The 14,300-nt window shown below is 40.5% G+C and overlaps 2 protein-coding genes across 4 annotated transcripts; both read right to left on the reverse strand.

Moving 5' to 3' along the window:
* Positions 1-249: 249 nt before the first annotated feature.
* LOC115778831 (syntaxin-binding protein 3-like) lies at positions 250-4,143 on the reverse strand. The gene is made up of 5 exons (XM_030727172.1): positions 4,069-4,143; positions 2,937-3,119; positions 1,783-1,868; positions 1,110-1,258; positions 250-881 (listed from the first exon to the last, which is right to left on the reverse strand). The coding sequence occupies exons 1-5, from the start codon at positions 4,126-4,128 to the stop codon at positions 778-780; spliced, it is 582 nt and encodes a 193-aa protein (XP_030583032.1). The 5' UTR covers positions 4,129-4,143; the 3' UTR covers positions 250-777.
* Positions 4,144-7,844: 3,701 nt separating this feature from the next.
* LOC115778963 (E3 ubiquitin-protein ligase RNF14-like) lies at positions 7,845-12,890 on the reverse strand. 3 transcript variants are annotated; one of them, XM_030727362.1, is made up of 8 exons: positions 12,517-12,890; positions 11,787-12,053; positions 11,581-11,711; positions 10,472-11,440; positions 9,316-9,394; positions 8,923-9,126; positions 8,203-8,369; positions 7,845-8,101 (listed from the first exon to the last, which is right to left on the reverse strand). In XM_030727362.1, the coding sequence occupies exons 2-8, from the start codon at positions 11,938-11,940 to the stop codon at positions 7,967-7,969; spliced, it is 1,839 nt and encodes a 612-aa protein (XP_030583222.1). In that variant the 5' UTR covers positions 11,941-12,053; positions 12,517-12,890; the 3' UTR covers positions 7,845-7,966. The 3 variants fall into 3 exon arrangements, with proteins under 3 accessions (XP_030583222.1, XP_030583221.1, XP_030583220.1); XM_030727361.1 differs by having other exon boundaries at positions 11,787-12,168; XM_030727360.1 differs by having other exon boundaries at positions 11,787-12,056; positions 12,517-12,889.
* Between the last annotated feature and the right edge of the window lie 1,410 nt (positions 12,891-14,300).

A 14,300-nucleotide genomic window follows, 5' to 3' on the forward strand; every position in this document is an offset into this window, starting at 1 on the left:
AATGTGAGGTCCACTACACAGGGCAAAAGTCAAAGGGCTGGGTCTCAGTAGGACTTGTGTGTGTGTTTATGTCACATCACACTGCTTTTTCTGACACTGATTTTCTAACAAACCATTCACCTGATGCAAACACCTGTTGTGCTGTAAACTTCCCCAGCTTGGATTTTAGGAAATCTCCTTTTGTTTTGTTTTATGCATTTTTACTAGTTATAGTTTTAGCTCCATCCAGTCCATAAATAAGGCAAAATTAACTCTTAAGAATTGAACCACTTCATCCATTTATTAGTCAGTTGTTCAAGGAAAACGTAAATACTCAGTGTTAAAAATACTTTTCAGAAGCCAGTAAGCATTTATAGACAGAAGTGAAACAGTCAAAATGGCACAGTGGGGGCTCAGTGCTTACATACGCTATATACATCAGCAATTCTGTTTCTCTACGTTTCTTAGAAGCCTTTCAACTTGTAACTTTTTTTTTTTTTACATGACAAACAGGCAGGTTGGATCATCTTTACACAAAATTCTGTTAGTAGGAAGAGGTCTATTAGTTTTTAATATTATCTATATATTCAAATCACAGTGTCATCATCAGATCATATTCTGAGCTCCTCATCCCTCCCATTACAAACATGGAGTTGGTTTGAAAAGATATAAAAATGACTATAAAGGAAATTCCCTTCAGATTTCCACTGAGGAAGCTGAGCTGAGTGTGCTGTGCTGAGTGATATCGGGTGTAAAGAAACAGGGGGTTTCCGGGGAAATGTTGGGTGGGCAAACTTCTTAAATGTTGTGCTCGTCCTCTATTGTAAAGCTTTCCATGGGGCCTTTGCTCAGAGACTTGATGTCATCCAGGAGAATGGTGGGGGTCAAAATGTGGGAAGACCCTGGATAGGATAAATTGTAATTAGATCCCAAATGACATAAAATAAAAATCCTGTCATAATTCTGTCTGGCTCCAGTAGGGGGCATAAAACAGCTGGAAATAACAGCATATAGTATAGTAAGTGTAATTTTGTCTCTGCTCCAAACTAACATTTTCCCAGCATGTTGACCTTCTGAAAACTTGTCTGCTATGAAGAAAGGCCCTGGTGTTTTCTTGCATTAATGCTCACCTATGATGACCTCACAGGATTTCACTGCCTTGGTGACCTCATAGGCACAGCGCATCTCAGAGCAGCTGATTCCTCCGATAACAAAGATGATGAGACGTGAGCCGGTCCGGCGGTCCTCCTGAGTGCTGGCTCTGTGTTTCTGCCGTGCACTGCGGAGCAGAGGAGTGGCATCAGAACTATTAACTGATAGAGCTTAGAGGAAAAAGCAGATGCTGCTTTGCAGTGCTGAGACAGGAAAATCAACCTCCACGCAAGAAAAACAGTAAGAGGGTGTGGATAGATTAACCCTTTAAATCCAAGAGGCAGGAATTTTCTGGCAATTATTTTATGGTTCAGCCTTTACAGGGTTAAAAAAAAAGCTGACGATGGTAGCACAACATACTAACAACACTCTTACACACACAACCTCTTTTAACAGACAAATGAAGAGAGTAAAACATGTACTTAACATTGCTAAACTGGATATTCTTCGGTTAGAAATAAAAAGCCAGCTGTCACTTTTGTATAATTAATAACAAAGAGAAATATACCCAGAATTCAAAGTATTCAGACAGAAAACAGTACACTCTTCATGTAACTTTGTTAATGGAACCAAGCCTTAAAAAAGACAGTCTGGAGCCAGTGTTGAAAACACCGCAGCCCCGTTCTAGCACGGTCACTCCCAAAAACCCACCTGACAGCCCCAGAGCCGTTCCAGGCAGCAGGACACTCGGACTGGTGCGGCCACTCTTTGGTGTCCAGTTTGTTCTCTACGGCATCCTGGAAGAAACAGATGTTTTCATGAATCTGTCACTGTAACAATTATGTGACAAGGAGAGCCGATCTCTTCTGCAAGGTGTTAAGGTGTCCTACCAACATTTAATTTATATACACAAAGCCCCTTCTTATAAATGTTAAGCAAGTATTAGGACCAAAATATTCAGCAAGTTGTTCTTTGACCCTCATGAGCATACTTCAGAATTCAGTTTTCTTCATATTTGAAACAAACATGTGACCTCATCAATGACATAAAAACAGTCAGTTTGTAAACAGCAACAAAAAGGAAACAGCTTTATGTGGGTGACAACAACTTAATTAACAGAAGAACAAATGATTCAGGTGCCAAGTGCAGGTGTGGTTCTTTCACTGTGGGAAGACAACACAACTACATGGTGATTCTGATGCTCACAACAAAATGCATTAGTACATTCCAAAACACAGGTTACTGATTGAGAAACAACTGTCAAACTTTCCTCTGTCTCAAATAGTTCATTTTCAGCTGTGCGTCTAAATTTTTGTATTGTGCAGCTTTATACTGATGAATCCTCGAGACGAGCAGTTGGGCTTTAGCTTATTTTACGCAGGCTTTCTGCTGCCACACATCAAATCAATCTGTTTTCTGCTGTCAGAGGAAATATTTTAACCACATTTTACAGGAAACCAGGTGCTCAGGTGGTGAAGAGAACTGAAAAATCTTTTTGTCAGATAATAACAGGAAATGTAAGTGAAGATGAGAAGAAACAAAAGAGCTCATTCACATTCTTAAACTGTATTATAATCTCATTTAATCTCTCTCTCTCTCTCTCACACACACACACACACACACACACACACACACACACACACACACACACACACACACACACACACACACACACACACACACAGTACGATTATTAAAAAATTATCCCAGTTTTGTTTGTTAAGAGCTTCCTCTTTATTGGAAACTCTCCATATGATTAACACATGGATTTACTGAGATTCAGTAAAACAATTCTTCATGAGGATCTGATAACAGAGCACAAACATGCTGTAAACTGGGTATCAGTTTACAGCATGTCTTCAAGGCAAAACACTGCTTAACAGAATAGAGAGATTGGAGAAGGCTGGTGTACCGTTGAGGCTGAAGATGTAGAGCAGCACAGCTCTGATCTTGTCATATTTACTGTATGGGTTCAGCAGCACAGGCAGCAGAGTCCTCATGGGATCTTTCACCTTCACCCCATCCACATCTGAACCCACTGCAAGGTCCTGCACAGAAACATCCAGCATATTCTACGTGGTTCAGCTGGCACACTCCTCCAAATCTCTGACTAGAAGGTCACACTCACATATATATATATATATATATATATATATATATATATATATATATATATATATATATATATATATATATATATATATATATATTAGGGGTGGGACTTTAACGCGTTAATTTCGATTAATTAATTACGGGGAAATTAAAGCGTTAAAAAATTTAACGCATTTTAATCGCACTTTGCACCGTGGAACGTTTCTCAGTGCGCGAGTTCCAGGCATACAGATTATATCGACGCACAATGTCCAAATTAGGGGCCGCATCCTGCGAAGGACCCGCCCACGTCTTTCGTAGCCCACGAAGGCTGCAAAGGCCGGAAGTGAGCGGCTCGCCTTCATATCAGCTGCCGTCACCTCTGCGTAGCTCATGTCGCCTAGCAACCGTGAGTGTGAAGCACAGCTGTGTAAAAGCAGCTGGTTAAATGGAGAATGAACTTTTTCTCCTTTTTGTGGTTTAATTTTAAGTCTTTGATTCAAAATAAGCTGTTAAAACAAGCATAACACATTTCAACATCAAGGAATACAGCTGAGCGTATGATTAATTTTCAACTATATTAAGTGAGACATTAATGTTTAATAAAACTATCCAGTTATGATGCTTAACTTTAATTTTAGGAGTTTGCTTATCACAGGAGCACTTCCACCTTTTGTTGGTCTGTGTAGCAGACTGGTGGGAAAATAAACAAAATTTTGAAGTTTAAGCTTATGTATATTGATTCATTCATCAACTAAACTTAAATTAATATTTATCATGTCAAATATTGAAATGCGATTAAAATGCGATTAATTTCGATTAATTAATTACAAAGCTTGTAATTAATTCGATTAATTTTTTTAATCGAGTAATAAATGTTGTTAGCTGATGCTGTTATTGACTCACAGGGAGAAGATGCTCTCCGTAGCCTAGTTTCCACTGCACTGATAACCAGGCTTTACTCATTATTCTTGATATTACTTCTGCCAGGAAAGCTGCTTCTGTGCCCCTGGTGTTGTTTATCTGTCAGCAGGATATCACACAGAAAGTATGAACAGATTGCCTGAAATGTGGTGCACAGGCCCAAAGTTTAAGTCATTAGCTTTCATCTGTTCGTTCTTTTTTTTTTTAATAAGTTTTGCTCTGCATGAAAACAGAAACATTTACAAGTCATTATGCTAAATGTTAAGCCATGCAGTGCTAGCTCACAGCGTTGCATCAGTCACTGTGCTCCAAGAAGACTCAGGAAGCATTTGCTTCAAACTGACAGTTCAGTCGATGACTGACAGTCAGCTCAGTGACTCACTGATATGAATGCGACTGAACCAACAACAGCGCTCAGGGCTGTTATTGGTCTTCAGTTCAGGTGTATATGTACAGTGATGTGCAAAAGTCTTGAGCCACCCCTTATTTCTTTATATTTTGACACACTTTCTTGTAATTTTTAAAGTGATCTTGAGCAATAGCTCTCCAGAAGGTCTTTCAAAGTTTTTCTTTGGACTTTGGCTGCTTTTTCATTTTTATTTTCAGTCCAGTCCTTTTTCCATTTTCAGAGGAATTTTGTTTGTTTTTGTTAAGCCATTTAACACTGACCTATGAATCATTCAAGCACAAAACAGGCACTAACTCAAGGGATGAACCAGGGTTGTGTCTACACATAACTTTGCAAAGAACCAAGTTTAAATTGTATCTTTAGGCATTTTGTTACTTACTGCATCCTCTCACAAAAACACATCATTTGTTCCTGTTTCTTTAGTTGAATTTACAAAAAAAAAAAAAAACCCAAAGAAACAAACTAACAAAAAAACAGCCAAGATAACACAGTTTGACAGACTTAAAAATAGTATTTTTGCACGATAAATGTGATTCCCAAAGAGATGTTAGCTGACAAGTTGGCATATCTCTGGATGGTGTACAGAACCAAACACGCTGCCTCCCCAGATCCTGGACCTCAACATTATTGTACATTATTGAAATATGCTATATTTCCATGTATGTTTTCATGTGTTTTAAAATAAATCTCTGCACCCATTTCCCATTTTCCTAGCAAAATATAAATAAATGAGGGGTGACTTAAGACTTTTGCACTGCACTGTATATGCATTTTGTGGATTTCTTTTCACCACAAATTTGTACCTTTTCTGTTCGAATTTACAGTGAAAAGGTGTCGCGGTCAGCAGTAGCTGACTGTAGAGTCTGTAACTAGCGAGGACCCAAACACAGGACGCGTGGAGGCAAACAGGGTTTTAACTGAAAATGAGACATTTATTGGTGGCAGAAGGCTGGCTGCAAAGGTCAAACAAAGTCCAAAAAACAGAACCGAGAACTACTCAAATATAACACTAGGAAACATCAGTGAAACTGAAAACTAAAAAAACAACACACTAGGAAACTCTCGGAGGCTAGGAAACACTGGGGCAAGGGGAATAGGAACAAAATCAGGAACATAAGTAGACTGAGATGCTATACACAGAGGGATGATTAGGGAAGAGGAAACAGCTGGGAAGAAAGGCTGAACAGGTTCACAAGAGACGAGACAAAGGAAGTAAACTAAAAGCAAAGCATGAGAGACAAGAGACTGACAAAGTAAAACAGGAAATACTGAACAGACACATGAAAATAACACAAGGCACTAGACACCAGAGGAAGGGAACATAATACTGGGGAAGACACAGAGGGAGAACTAAACTAACGCAACAAGAACTGAGAACACAATTAAATATACTGAACAGGAATATATACAGCAATACAACCTCAGAGTACTCCAAAAATCTCAGAATAATTAAATAAAATCTCAGAGTCCAAAACTAAAACATAACAAAAGTTATGTTTTAAGGTGTCTAAACTTGGCTAAGGTATCATTCTGTGTTCCTTCTATTAAGTAGATATGAGCCGGTCAATATTTTTGACAATTCCTGCTTGGCCGGCTGTCATGAACCGGCTGCAATAAAGGCAAACTGTTTAGACATTTACGAGGAAGAAATGGGAAATGGGATTTTCATGGAAGAGACACAGAAACTCAAACATGCTGGCCTGATATGAGAGACATCTGCAGATTTCCAGTTGTGTCTCGTGTCGTGGGCCATGCAGTAGTGATCTTTGTTCCACTGTTGTGACAGAACAGTGGAGGAAAGGAGGACGTTTCAAAAACAGGAAGTCGGTGAGTGTGTAGAAGCTAAATGCCCAGTATCTACCTGTAGCCTGCTACTGCTGCTACTGTGTGAGACAGCCTTTTCCCTCTGAGCTCAAAGGTTATAGTGAGATCGACTGAACAGAGTAAACAGGACAACACAGAACTCTGGCGTATCAAGCTTATTGGTGTATTATCTTATTTAAGTATTTATGATCCCCCGCTTCTCACCCTGTGGTAGCTGGGATAGGCTCAAAAGAGAGACAGCCCAAACTGTACGGTAACTGAATGAGCCATTTTACATGCCAAAGGGGAAACCACGGGGACAATAACTAAATGTAGCACCCAAAAAGAACCCATTCCCCTGTATAGTCACAACAGATGGCTCTGCACTTAAACCAGCTCCACCCTCAGACTCCTCCTTTGCTCAAACCAGGAAGCACTGGAGCAGCAGACGGGGAGCTCAAGAGAACAGAAAAAAATATTACTGCAGCTGACAAATGATGTAAACCAAATGTATGCACCATTAATTAAACTGTTTACTGTAACTTCAGTGACTGCACCTAATTTAATGTGCAAATGAGATGGGAGTGTATGAATGAATATTACCAGAGCATTTCAATTCTGTGTTTGCAGACACATGATCACATGTGACTCAGGACAGGTTTACTGACAGTGAAGTTTTGAAAGTTTGACAGTGAAGACGATAATCAGCTACAAATTATAACTATGAACTAGGGGTGGGACTTTAACGCGTTAATTTCGATTAATTAATTACAGGGAAATTAACGAATTAAAAATTGTAATGCATTTTAACGCACTTTGCACCGTGGAACGTTTCTCAGTGCACAAGAATGAACTTTTTCTCCTTTTTGGTTTAATTTTAAGTCTTTATTCAAAAAGGCTGTTAAAACAAGCATAACAACATCAAGGAATACAGCTGATCAATAATTAATTTCCAACTATATTAAGTGAGACATTAATGTTGAATAAAACTATCCAGTTATGAAGCTTAACTTTAATTTCAGGAGTTTGCTTATCACAGGAGCACTTCCACCCTTCGTTGGTCTGTGTAGTAGACTGGTGGGAAAATAAAATTTTGAAGTTTAAGCTTATGTATATTGATTCATTCATCAACCAAACTTAAATTAATATTTATCATGTTAATATTAAAATGTGATTAAAATGCGATTAATTTCGATTAATTATTTACAAAGCTTCTAATTAATTCGATTAATTTTTTTTAATCGAGTCCCACCCCTACTATGAACATATGACGTTGGTATAATGTTTTAAAGTTGAACAAAAAGGGACATTTCTGCTAGAATTGTTACATTTTGTTTACCCAATATCAATATTTGTTAAAGTAATGTCTCAGATAAATTTTAAAAATATTTTAATGCACCAAAATCACCAAACGTCACTGTTTGGTCACTCTTGTTGTTTAGCGCCCTCTACCGATCATGACGCAGTATGATATGTCTGTATCAAAACGCCTTACAAAATAAAGGTTTTTGCATAGTTTCAATCAAATGGTCCTCATTTAAAAATATGCTTCACACCATTACTTGTTTAATCTGTTTAAATGTTGAAATAAAACTGATTTAAATGCAACAAAACACACATGCAGCTTGCTGATGGGTAGGTGCCGAAAGCAGCCGAAGAACTGGGAGGCTAGATTCGGCGGCGAGCAGAGGGTTTTTCCTGAAAGCGAGTTTTTACATTTTCTGTTGTCAGACTGACAGCGTCGAGCCAGTAGAACCAGCGTCCACACTGAGTGCAAATCATATTGTTACATCCTCCATTCTTCTGCAATATAAAGCAAAGTCAGAGTCGAAAACATTCGTTAACTCTCTCTGGACTGCTCTGTGCTCAGGAGTTGATGTGAATGTGTGCACATGACTAAATACCTCTATTCTGCTGAAGCAGTGAGGGCAGCACTTGCTATTGTCGACTATCCAGTTCTCACTCAGACTACTTTCCAGTGTGGTCATGATGTTGCCATATCTGCTCTCCAGCAAGCGCTTCCTCCCCTTGCTGCCACTGATGTAGTCCTCCATGAGAGCCTTCACACCCTCTAAGAGACACAGATAGCACAGAGCATCAAGCCACATCTGCATTAACACAAAACAGACATTCAGTCAAGGGGTGGGACTGTCATTAAAGGATGACCAAACATATCTGTTTGATACCATTACCATATTATGAGCAGTACTCTCAAACTATCAAGAATCTGGTTGAATTTTTTTTTTTTTTTAGTTGTGTTTTGACTCTATAACTATGCAGCATTATAACATTCATGATCATCATTTCCACTTGACTTTAAGTGATAAAGCAGTAACCTTACTCCTCCATGAAGGTTGACGCATTTGAACTGACGCTGTTGACTGCTGCACTGACATGAGACACATTACTAAGACATCTCCATGTTGCTTCTTGTGCTTCCTGCTTTGAAATGCTGAGGACTGAAATGCTTTATGATTTTCTTTGAAACACAACAATATTTGCACCACTCATACTGCAAATACTGTCATTTTAATTATTCTTTTTTTTAAAAAAAACATATCTTTATTCTCAGTAAACACAAAAACATGCCCACATACTTATTGAAACAGTATATCCTTGTATACCTTCTGTCTGTGGCAAGATGCCTGTTTTTAAAAAGACTTTCAATTTTGCTTGTATTTTCTTGGATTCACACTCGTTTATTCCATGGTAGGTCTTTCTGCAGGTGACACAGAAGGCAAAGCTGCACACAGAGCAAAATGCTGCCTTGCTGGACTTCTCCAAAATCACAGCAGAACCGCAGGAACTCCGAGGACAGTACACCACATCTGAGAGACACAAGCAGAAACTCTTTCATGAACCCGGAGTGAAAATAAATGAGATTTTTATGAATAGGACGGAGCTAGAGATGTTCTTTCTGCCTGGTCTGTGATAGAAATGCAATACACACATTTCAATCAGTGTATGAAAGCTTAACTACACACTCAGTTTAACAGCAACAGAAAGGAAACACACACCGGACATGCGGTCGAGAGCGGCCTGTAGCAGGAGACGGTCATAGCGGCTGAACAGCTCCTCCCCTACCAGACTCTGCACCTACCAAACAGAACAGAGAAGAAGAGAGCAGAGAGACACAAAGTGAGGAAGATGTCAGCTGATCTAAATACTTTTCTTTTTTTTTTTTTTAACTGTCCAGGCAAACAGTTTAAGTAAGCAGAATTATGGTCTGCATGCTCTGTTGCGTCAAACACACTTGCTTTGTGGAGAGGAGCTCTAGACAGGCTCCTCTTGTTAGAAAGAAAGGAAGAAAAAAAGGACTTTCTTTCTTTAATTGTTCATATTAGTATAAGTTTTAGTATACCAGAGCTGAGAAGTGGGGAGGGGCAGATTACTGACAGGGGAAGAAATCTGCCCCCCTATATATTTGCAATTTGTATACTTGTATATTGTCTTATAGTTTTTATACTTATTTGTTTGTTTTTTTTTTGTTTGTTTTTTTTTTTTCTTCTGTAAGCACGAAGTACCGCAGCAATTTCCTAATGCTGTGAACCTGTTCACCCATATGGCAATAAAAACCTTCTGATTCTGATTCTGATTCTGAAAGAGGAAGGAGAAGGTGAAGAAGGAGAAGAGACAAAGCACAAGTGCAATACAGACAAATATTGCTCACATACATGCACATAGACAAATACACACACAGGCCCCCCTCTCTCTCTCTCTCTCTCTCTCTCTCTCACACACACACACACGAAAATAAATGCAGAAACAGACACCCATCCACATCAACCCCCCTCTGAGTGTGGGTGAACGAATGTCCCTCAGAGCCCTCATTATGCATGCTGAAGGATGTGTCAGTTCTTAAAACACATGCAGATGAGAGAGGACGCCTGTGGGAGGAGCTATAGTTGAGGATGCACAGGTGTGTCCTTTGTGGAAGTGTTTTTACTTTCAGTGTGTAAAAGAGGTGTGCAGCACAGCTGGAATATACAAACCATGGCAGAACGAGGACTCTAAGTGACATCACTCCAATCATCCAACAGGTCTTTTTAACAGCTTATAAAATGTGTTGCAGCATTAGGTAAAAGTATGAGACACTACAGTTGTTGAAACGATTCTGCAGATTCAACCACCTGCAGCATAAAATAATCAAAAAAAAACAGGTCAAGACTGTACCTGTGCAGGTGTAGGGGCCCCAGTGCAATCTGCCTGAGGACATGTGACACCCCGGACGTTCCCCTCTGTGATCTGAACCTTACAGAACTCACTGAGACAGGCCCGGCAGAAGATGTGGCCACACCCAGACAGCTGCACACACTCCGACCCGAGCCAGCCCACAAAGCAAACCCCACAGTCAAAGACGGTGGCGGCAAACACTTTCTTTTTCTGACCTGCATCATAGATCAAAATCTGTGACAGGAGAGTCTGTGAGGGAGTTAAAAAGAGACCAGAGAGGGTTTGTTCTTCATTCTGAGGTGAATCTCTGGGGTGGACCGGCAGAGAAGCAGCTCCCTGTTCACTTGGATCTTGCAGGCCTGAGGAAGTAGACGGAAGCAACAATGAGAATGAAACATCTCCTTCATTTAAGGCATCTTCCTGACCACTTTGATCCAACTGAGAAAATGGGAGAGGCTCAGATTTCTCTGTAGCTGAAGAGAGATCATCCTGGGAATCAGCCTTAAATTCTGAGGTTTGGAGGGCTGTCACATCTGGAGTGTGTGCAGTTTGATCTGGGAGTGTAGCCTCTGGAGAAGGAGGTTTTTGATAATCTGAGGTTAGATCACTCTGGTTCTGCTGACAGTTCAGATTATTTTGGTCCTCTGTGTCGGAGTCTAAAGCCAAAGCTCCCTGAGAGTCTGTGCTGCTCCCATCAGAAGGATTCTCCTGAACTTCCAAGGATGGTACAGAGAGGTCTGCTTCTGAATTTGGAGTGAGCTGATCATTCTTTGGTTCTGAGGGTTTAGCATCTTGTTTGTCCTGGTTATAATGCAGGGTGCTGCGTTCATCAGGAGGAAGCTCCAGCTTACTGTGGATGTTTAGGAAGTTCAGAGCGTCTTCTCTGAGAAACTGGACCCAGGAGAACAGCACCACAGCGCCCCCAGTGGCCTCATAGAGATCAGTGAGGTGCGCACCCAGCGCAGCCAACTGTGGAACAAAAAAAGGGAAAAATACATTGATGTCGTCTTTGCTGAGGCTCTGCAGTGTCCTGTGAATCTCTCACACACTGACAGGCTGCACATGTGACCAACAATGATTTAACTGAGTCACTTTCTTCTGCTGAATACCTGTGTGTGAGTCAGCCAGCTGCAAGTGAGGGTGAAGGAGGGAGGGGAGGAGGATGGGTAGTCCTCAGGAAGTTCAAAGGTCAGAAGCAGAGGTGGAAGGAAAGAAATATCATACTGCCTCAGACTTTCACCTTAGGAAGAAAAACAAGAAATGACAAGCTGACCAATATATATATATTATATATATTAATGCACCAATGATTTACCCTCTCTGAGAACCACACTGAAGTCGGCAGGAAGCTCAACGGACACTCGGATTTCTCCGGCAGACTCGGACTCATCCCGAACAAACTCGTCCGCATCAAAGATACTCTGGAGGGCGAGCAGCTCGTCTTCCTGCTCCTCCGAGTCCGTAGTCATACCTCCACCTCTTCTATGAATAACTTTTCCTGTTTCCTCCGGAGGCTGAGGTCTCGCTGTTCAGTGACTCGGAGTTATGCCAGCCTGTTCCTGGTCCGTGATTGTCCGTCCCTCTGCTGACTCACAGGTGCATGATGTAAGGAACGTGACAGAGCAGCAACCTCACCCTACTGTAGACCTACTTATTCTCTCCTGGCAGTTGTGTCCAAACAAAGCACTGACAGATAGCTAACGAGAGTAAAATGAGGAGCGGGGCTTTCCTTGATTAAAGTTTAATCGTTGAACTGCCACTTCATCCACATATACTCAAATCGTAAAACTTCAACAGACATAAAACACAACATGTCAGTTAGAAAAGTCTCGTCACACTTTCACATGTATTTACACATTTCTTATCAAAATAAGCACTCTCACATTAAACAATTAACAAACACGGACATCGTTGCTAGGCAACAATGTATAACGCAGGCTAGTAGCAAAAGTCTAACACAGAGATGCTTCATCAAACTTAATGATTCAAAGAAAACGGTTCACATGTGTCGTATTATATGACAAACTGTAACTGACAACACTTACAGGCGTATCTCTTCCAAGGTTTGGAGTGAGGGAAACCACCGTGCTGTACAAATACTGTGATAGCGGTTGAGTGATCTGAAGGTGTCTCGACAGAAAAAGCTTATAACTGCAGTACCCAAAACGAACACTAGGCGTCACCATAGCATCATGAAAATACGGAAGTAAACAAAATTGTAAAACTTAACATACTTTTTCTTAAACATAAAATCATTTCCACAAGTCGGTACACTACTGCTAATGCAAAACAGGTCAAACAGGCCATTCACCATTATAGCCATTATAGCCTTAACGCGCCTTTCTTTGCGCAGCTAATCCATATTATGATATTGTGCATGATGTAAAAAACAAGGTGCAGGCAGCAAGCTCTTTACGGCTGGGAATGGGCTTGTTGGAGGAAATGCCTCCTGTAATTCATACAGTACACACACACACACACACACACACACACACACACACACACAAAGATTGTGCAAGCATTAGTAATATGTAAGTCCTAAACAGTAACATATAGTACTGTGCAAAAGTCTTGAGACAACCCTCATTTCTGGCCCTTCAGCTGATCCATCTACTGCTCACTGAAGCCTCATCAGAAATGGTCTCAGTGGAAGGGTGGATGTCAAGAGGCCATTCTTACAGAAGGGAAACGGGGGGGGGGGGGGGGGGGGGGGGGGGGGGGGGGCATGCCAAAGTGCACAAGAACTGGACTGAGAATCAGTGGCAACAGGTCTGATGGGGAGATGAATCCCAATTTGAAATTTCTTTTGAAATTATGAACACCGAAAACTACCATCAGATTTTGATCTTCCATGCAATACCATCTAAAAAGCTTTTTTTTTTTTTCTTCTTCTTAAATTTTCATCATGACAATTATCCCAAACACACTGCCAATGTAGCAAAAGTATACCTGGATAGAAAAACATCCAGTGGAGCACTATCAGTCATGGATTGGCCTCCCCAGAGCCCGGCTTTAACATTACTAAAGCAGTGTGGGATCATCTTGACAGAGAACAGAACAAAAGGCAGCCAACATCCAAAAAAGAGCTTTGAATGTCCTTTGGTGCAAATTAAATATAAATATTAATTTAAAAAAAAAAACTGTAAGGAAGTCATTGTTGGAAAGATTATCCATGTTAAGTCTATGTGGTTCTGTCCTGGGACCCAAGAAAAGTAAGTGTCATTAAATTTATTTTTCTTTCTAATTTCCTACATCCTTGGGGTCCAAAAAACATCTCACAATTTAGAGTTCTTAAAATTTATTTTTAATTGCATTTTTTCAGCATGTCCCCTGTAGTGGACAACAGGACGATATTCATTCAAAACAAACAGCTGAACTGAACGATTAGACTAATTATGGTCATTAACCAACGATACAAAATAAAAACAAAAAACGCTCCTTAGGGCAACAGAATGTGTGATATCTTATTCTAGATGCATTTGGCACCCACTATTAGTCAGGACACATGGATACTTCAAATCAGCATCCTTAAGGGGCTGCTGAAGAGCATCTAGGACTGGGGGCACCTTTAAGAAACTGGGAGGTCATAGATAATTCATCCCTATTGAGTGCTGAGTAACTAACATGAACCAGCTGAATTGCTGCCACCATACCCCACAGAGTAACTGCAGATTTGCCCGCCTCCAGCTGGGACTGCAGAAATTGCCAGGATGGCCTGACTGTGGCCTCACAGGGGTGTTGATCTAGTGGACTGTACGCCAGGAGGCAAACAGTCCCCTGCAGGATGAGTAGCCAAATCTAGTGCATGGTGCAGAATCTTGGATTTTTG

The sequence above is a fragment of the Archocentrus centrarchus genome, chromosome 4 (genome assembly GCF_007364275.1).
Source record: "Archocentrus centrarchus isolate MPI-CPG fArcCen1 chromosome 4, fArcCen1, whole genome shotgun sequence".
Lineage (NCBI taxonomy): Eukaryota > Metazoa > Chordata > Actinopteri > Cichliformes > Cichlidae > Archocentrus > Archocentrus centrarchus.

Excerpts from the sequence above, each read along its gene's own strand:
- LOC115778831 (XM_030727172.1), bottom strand. The coding sequence starts at position 4,128 with ATGAGTAAAGCCTGGTTATCAGTGCAGTGGAAACTAGGCTACGGAGAG. Across the intron at positions 3,120-4,068 it reads ACGGAGAGCATCTTCTCCCT|GACCTTGCAGTGGGTTCAGA; the intron begins GTGAGTCAATAA and ends GTTTCTGTGCAG. Across the intron at positions 1,869-2,936 it reads TTCTGTTAAGCAGTGTTTTG|GATGCCGTAGAGAACAAACT; the intron begins CCTTGAAGACAT and ends TGTTTCTTCCAG.
- LOC115778963 (XM_030727362.1), bottom strand. The coding sequence starts at position 11,940 with ATGACTACGGACTCGGAGGAGCAGGAAGACGAGCTGCTCGCCCTCCAG. Across the intron at positions 9,127-9,315 it reads CGCTCTCGACCGCATGTCCG|ATGTGGTGTACTGTCCTCGG; the intron begins GTGTGTGTTTCC and ends TGTGTCTCTCAG. Across the intron at positions 8,102-8,202 it reads ACTGCTTCAGCAGAATAGAG|AAGAATGGAGGATGTAACAA; the intron begins GTATTTAGTCAT and ends TTTATATTGCAG.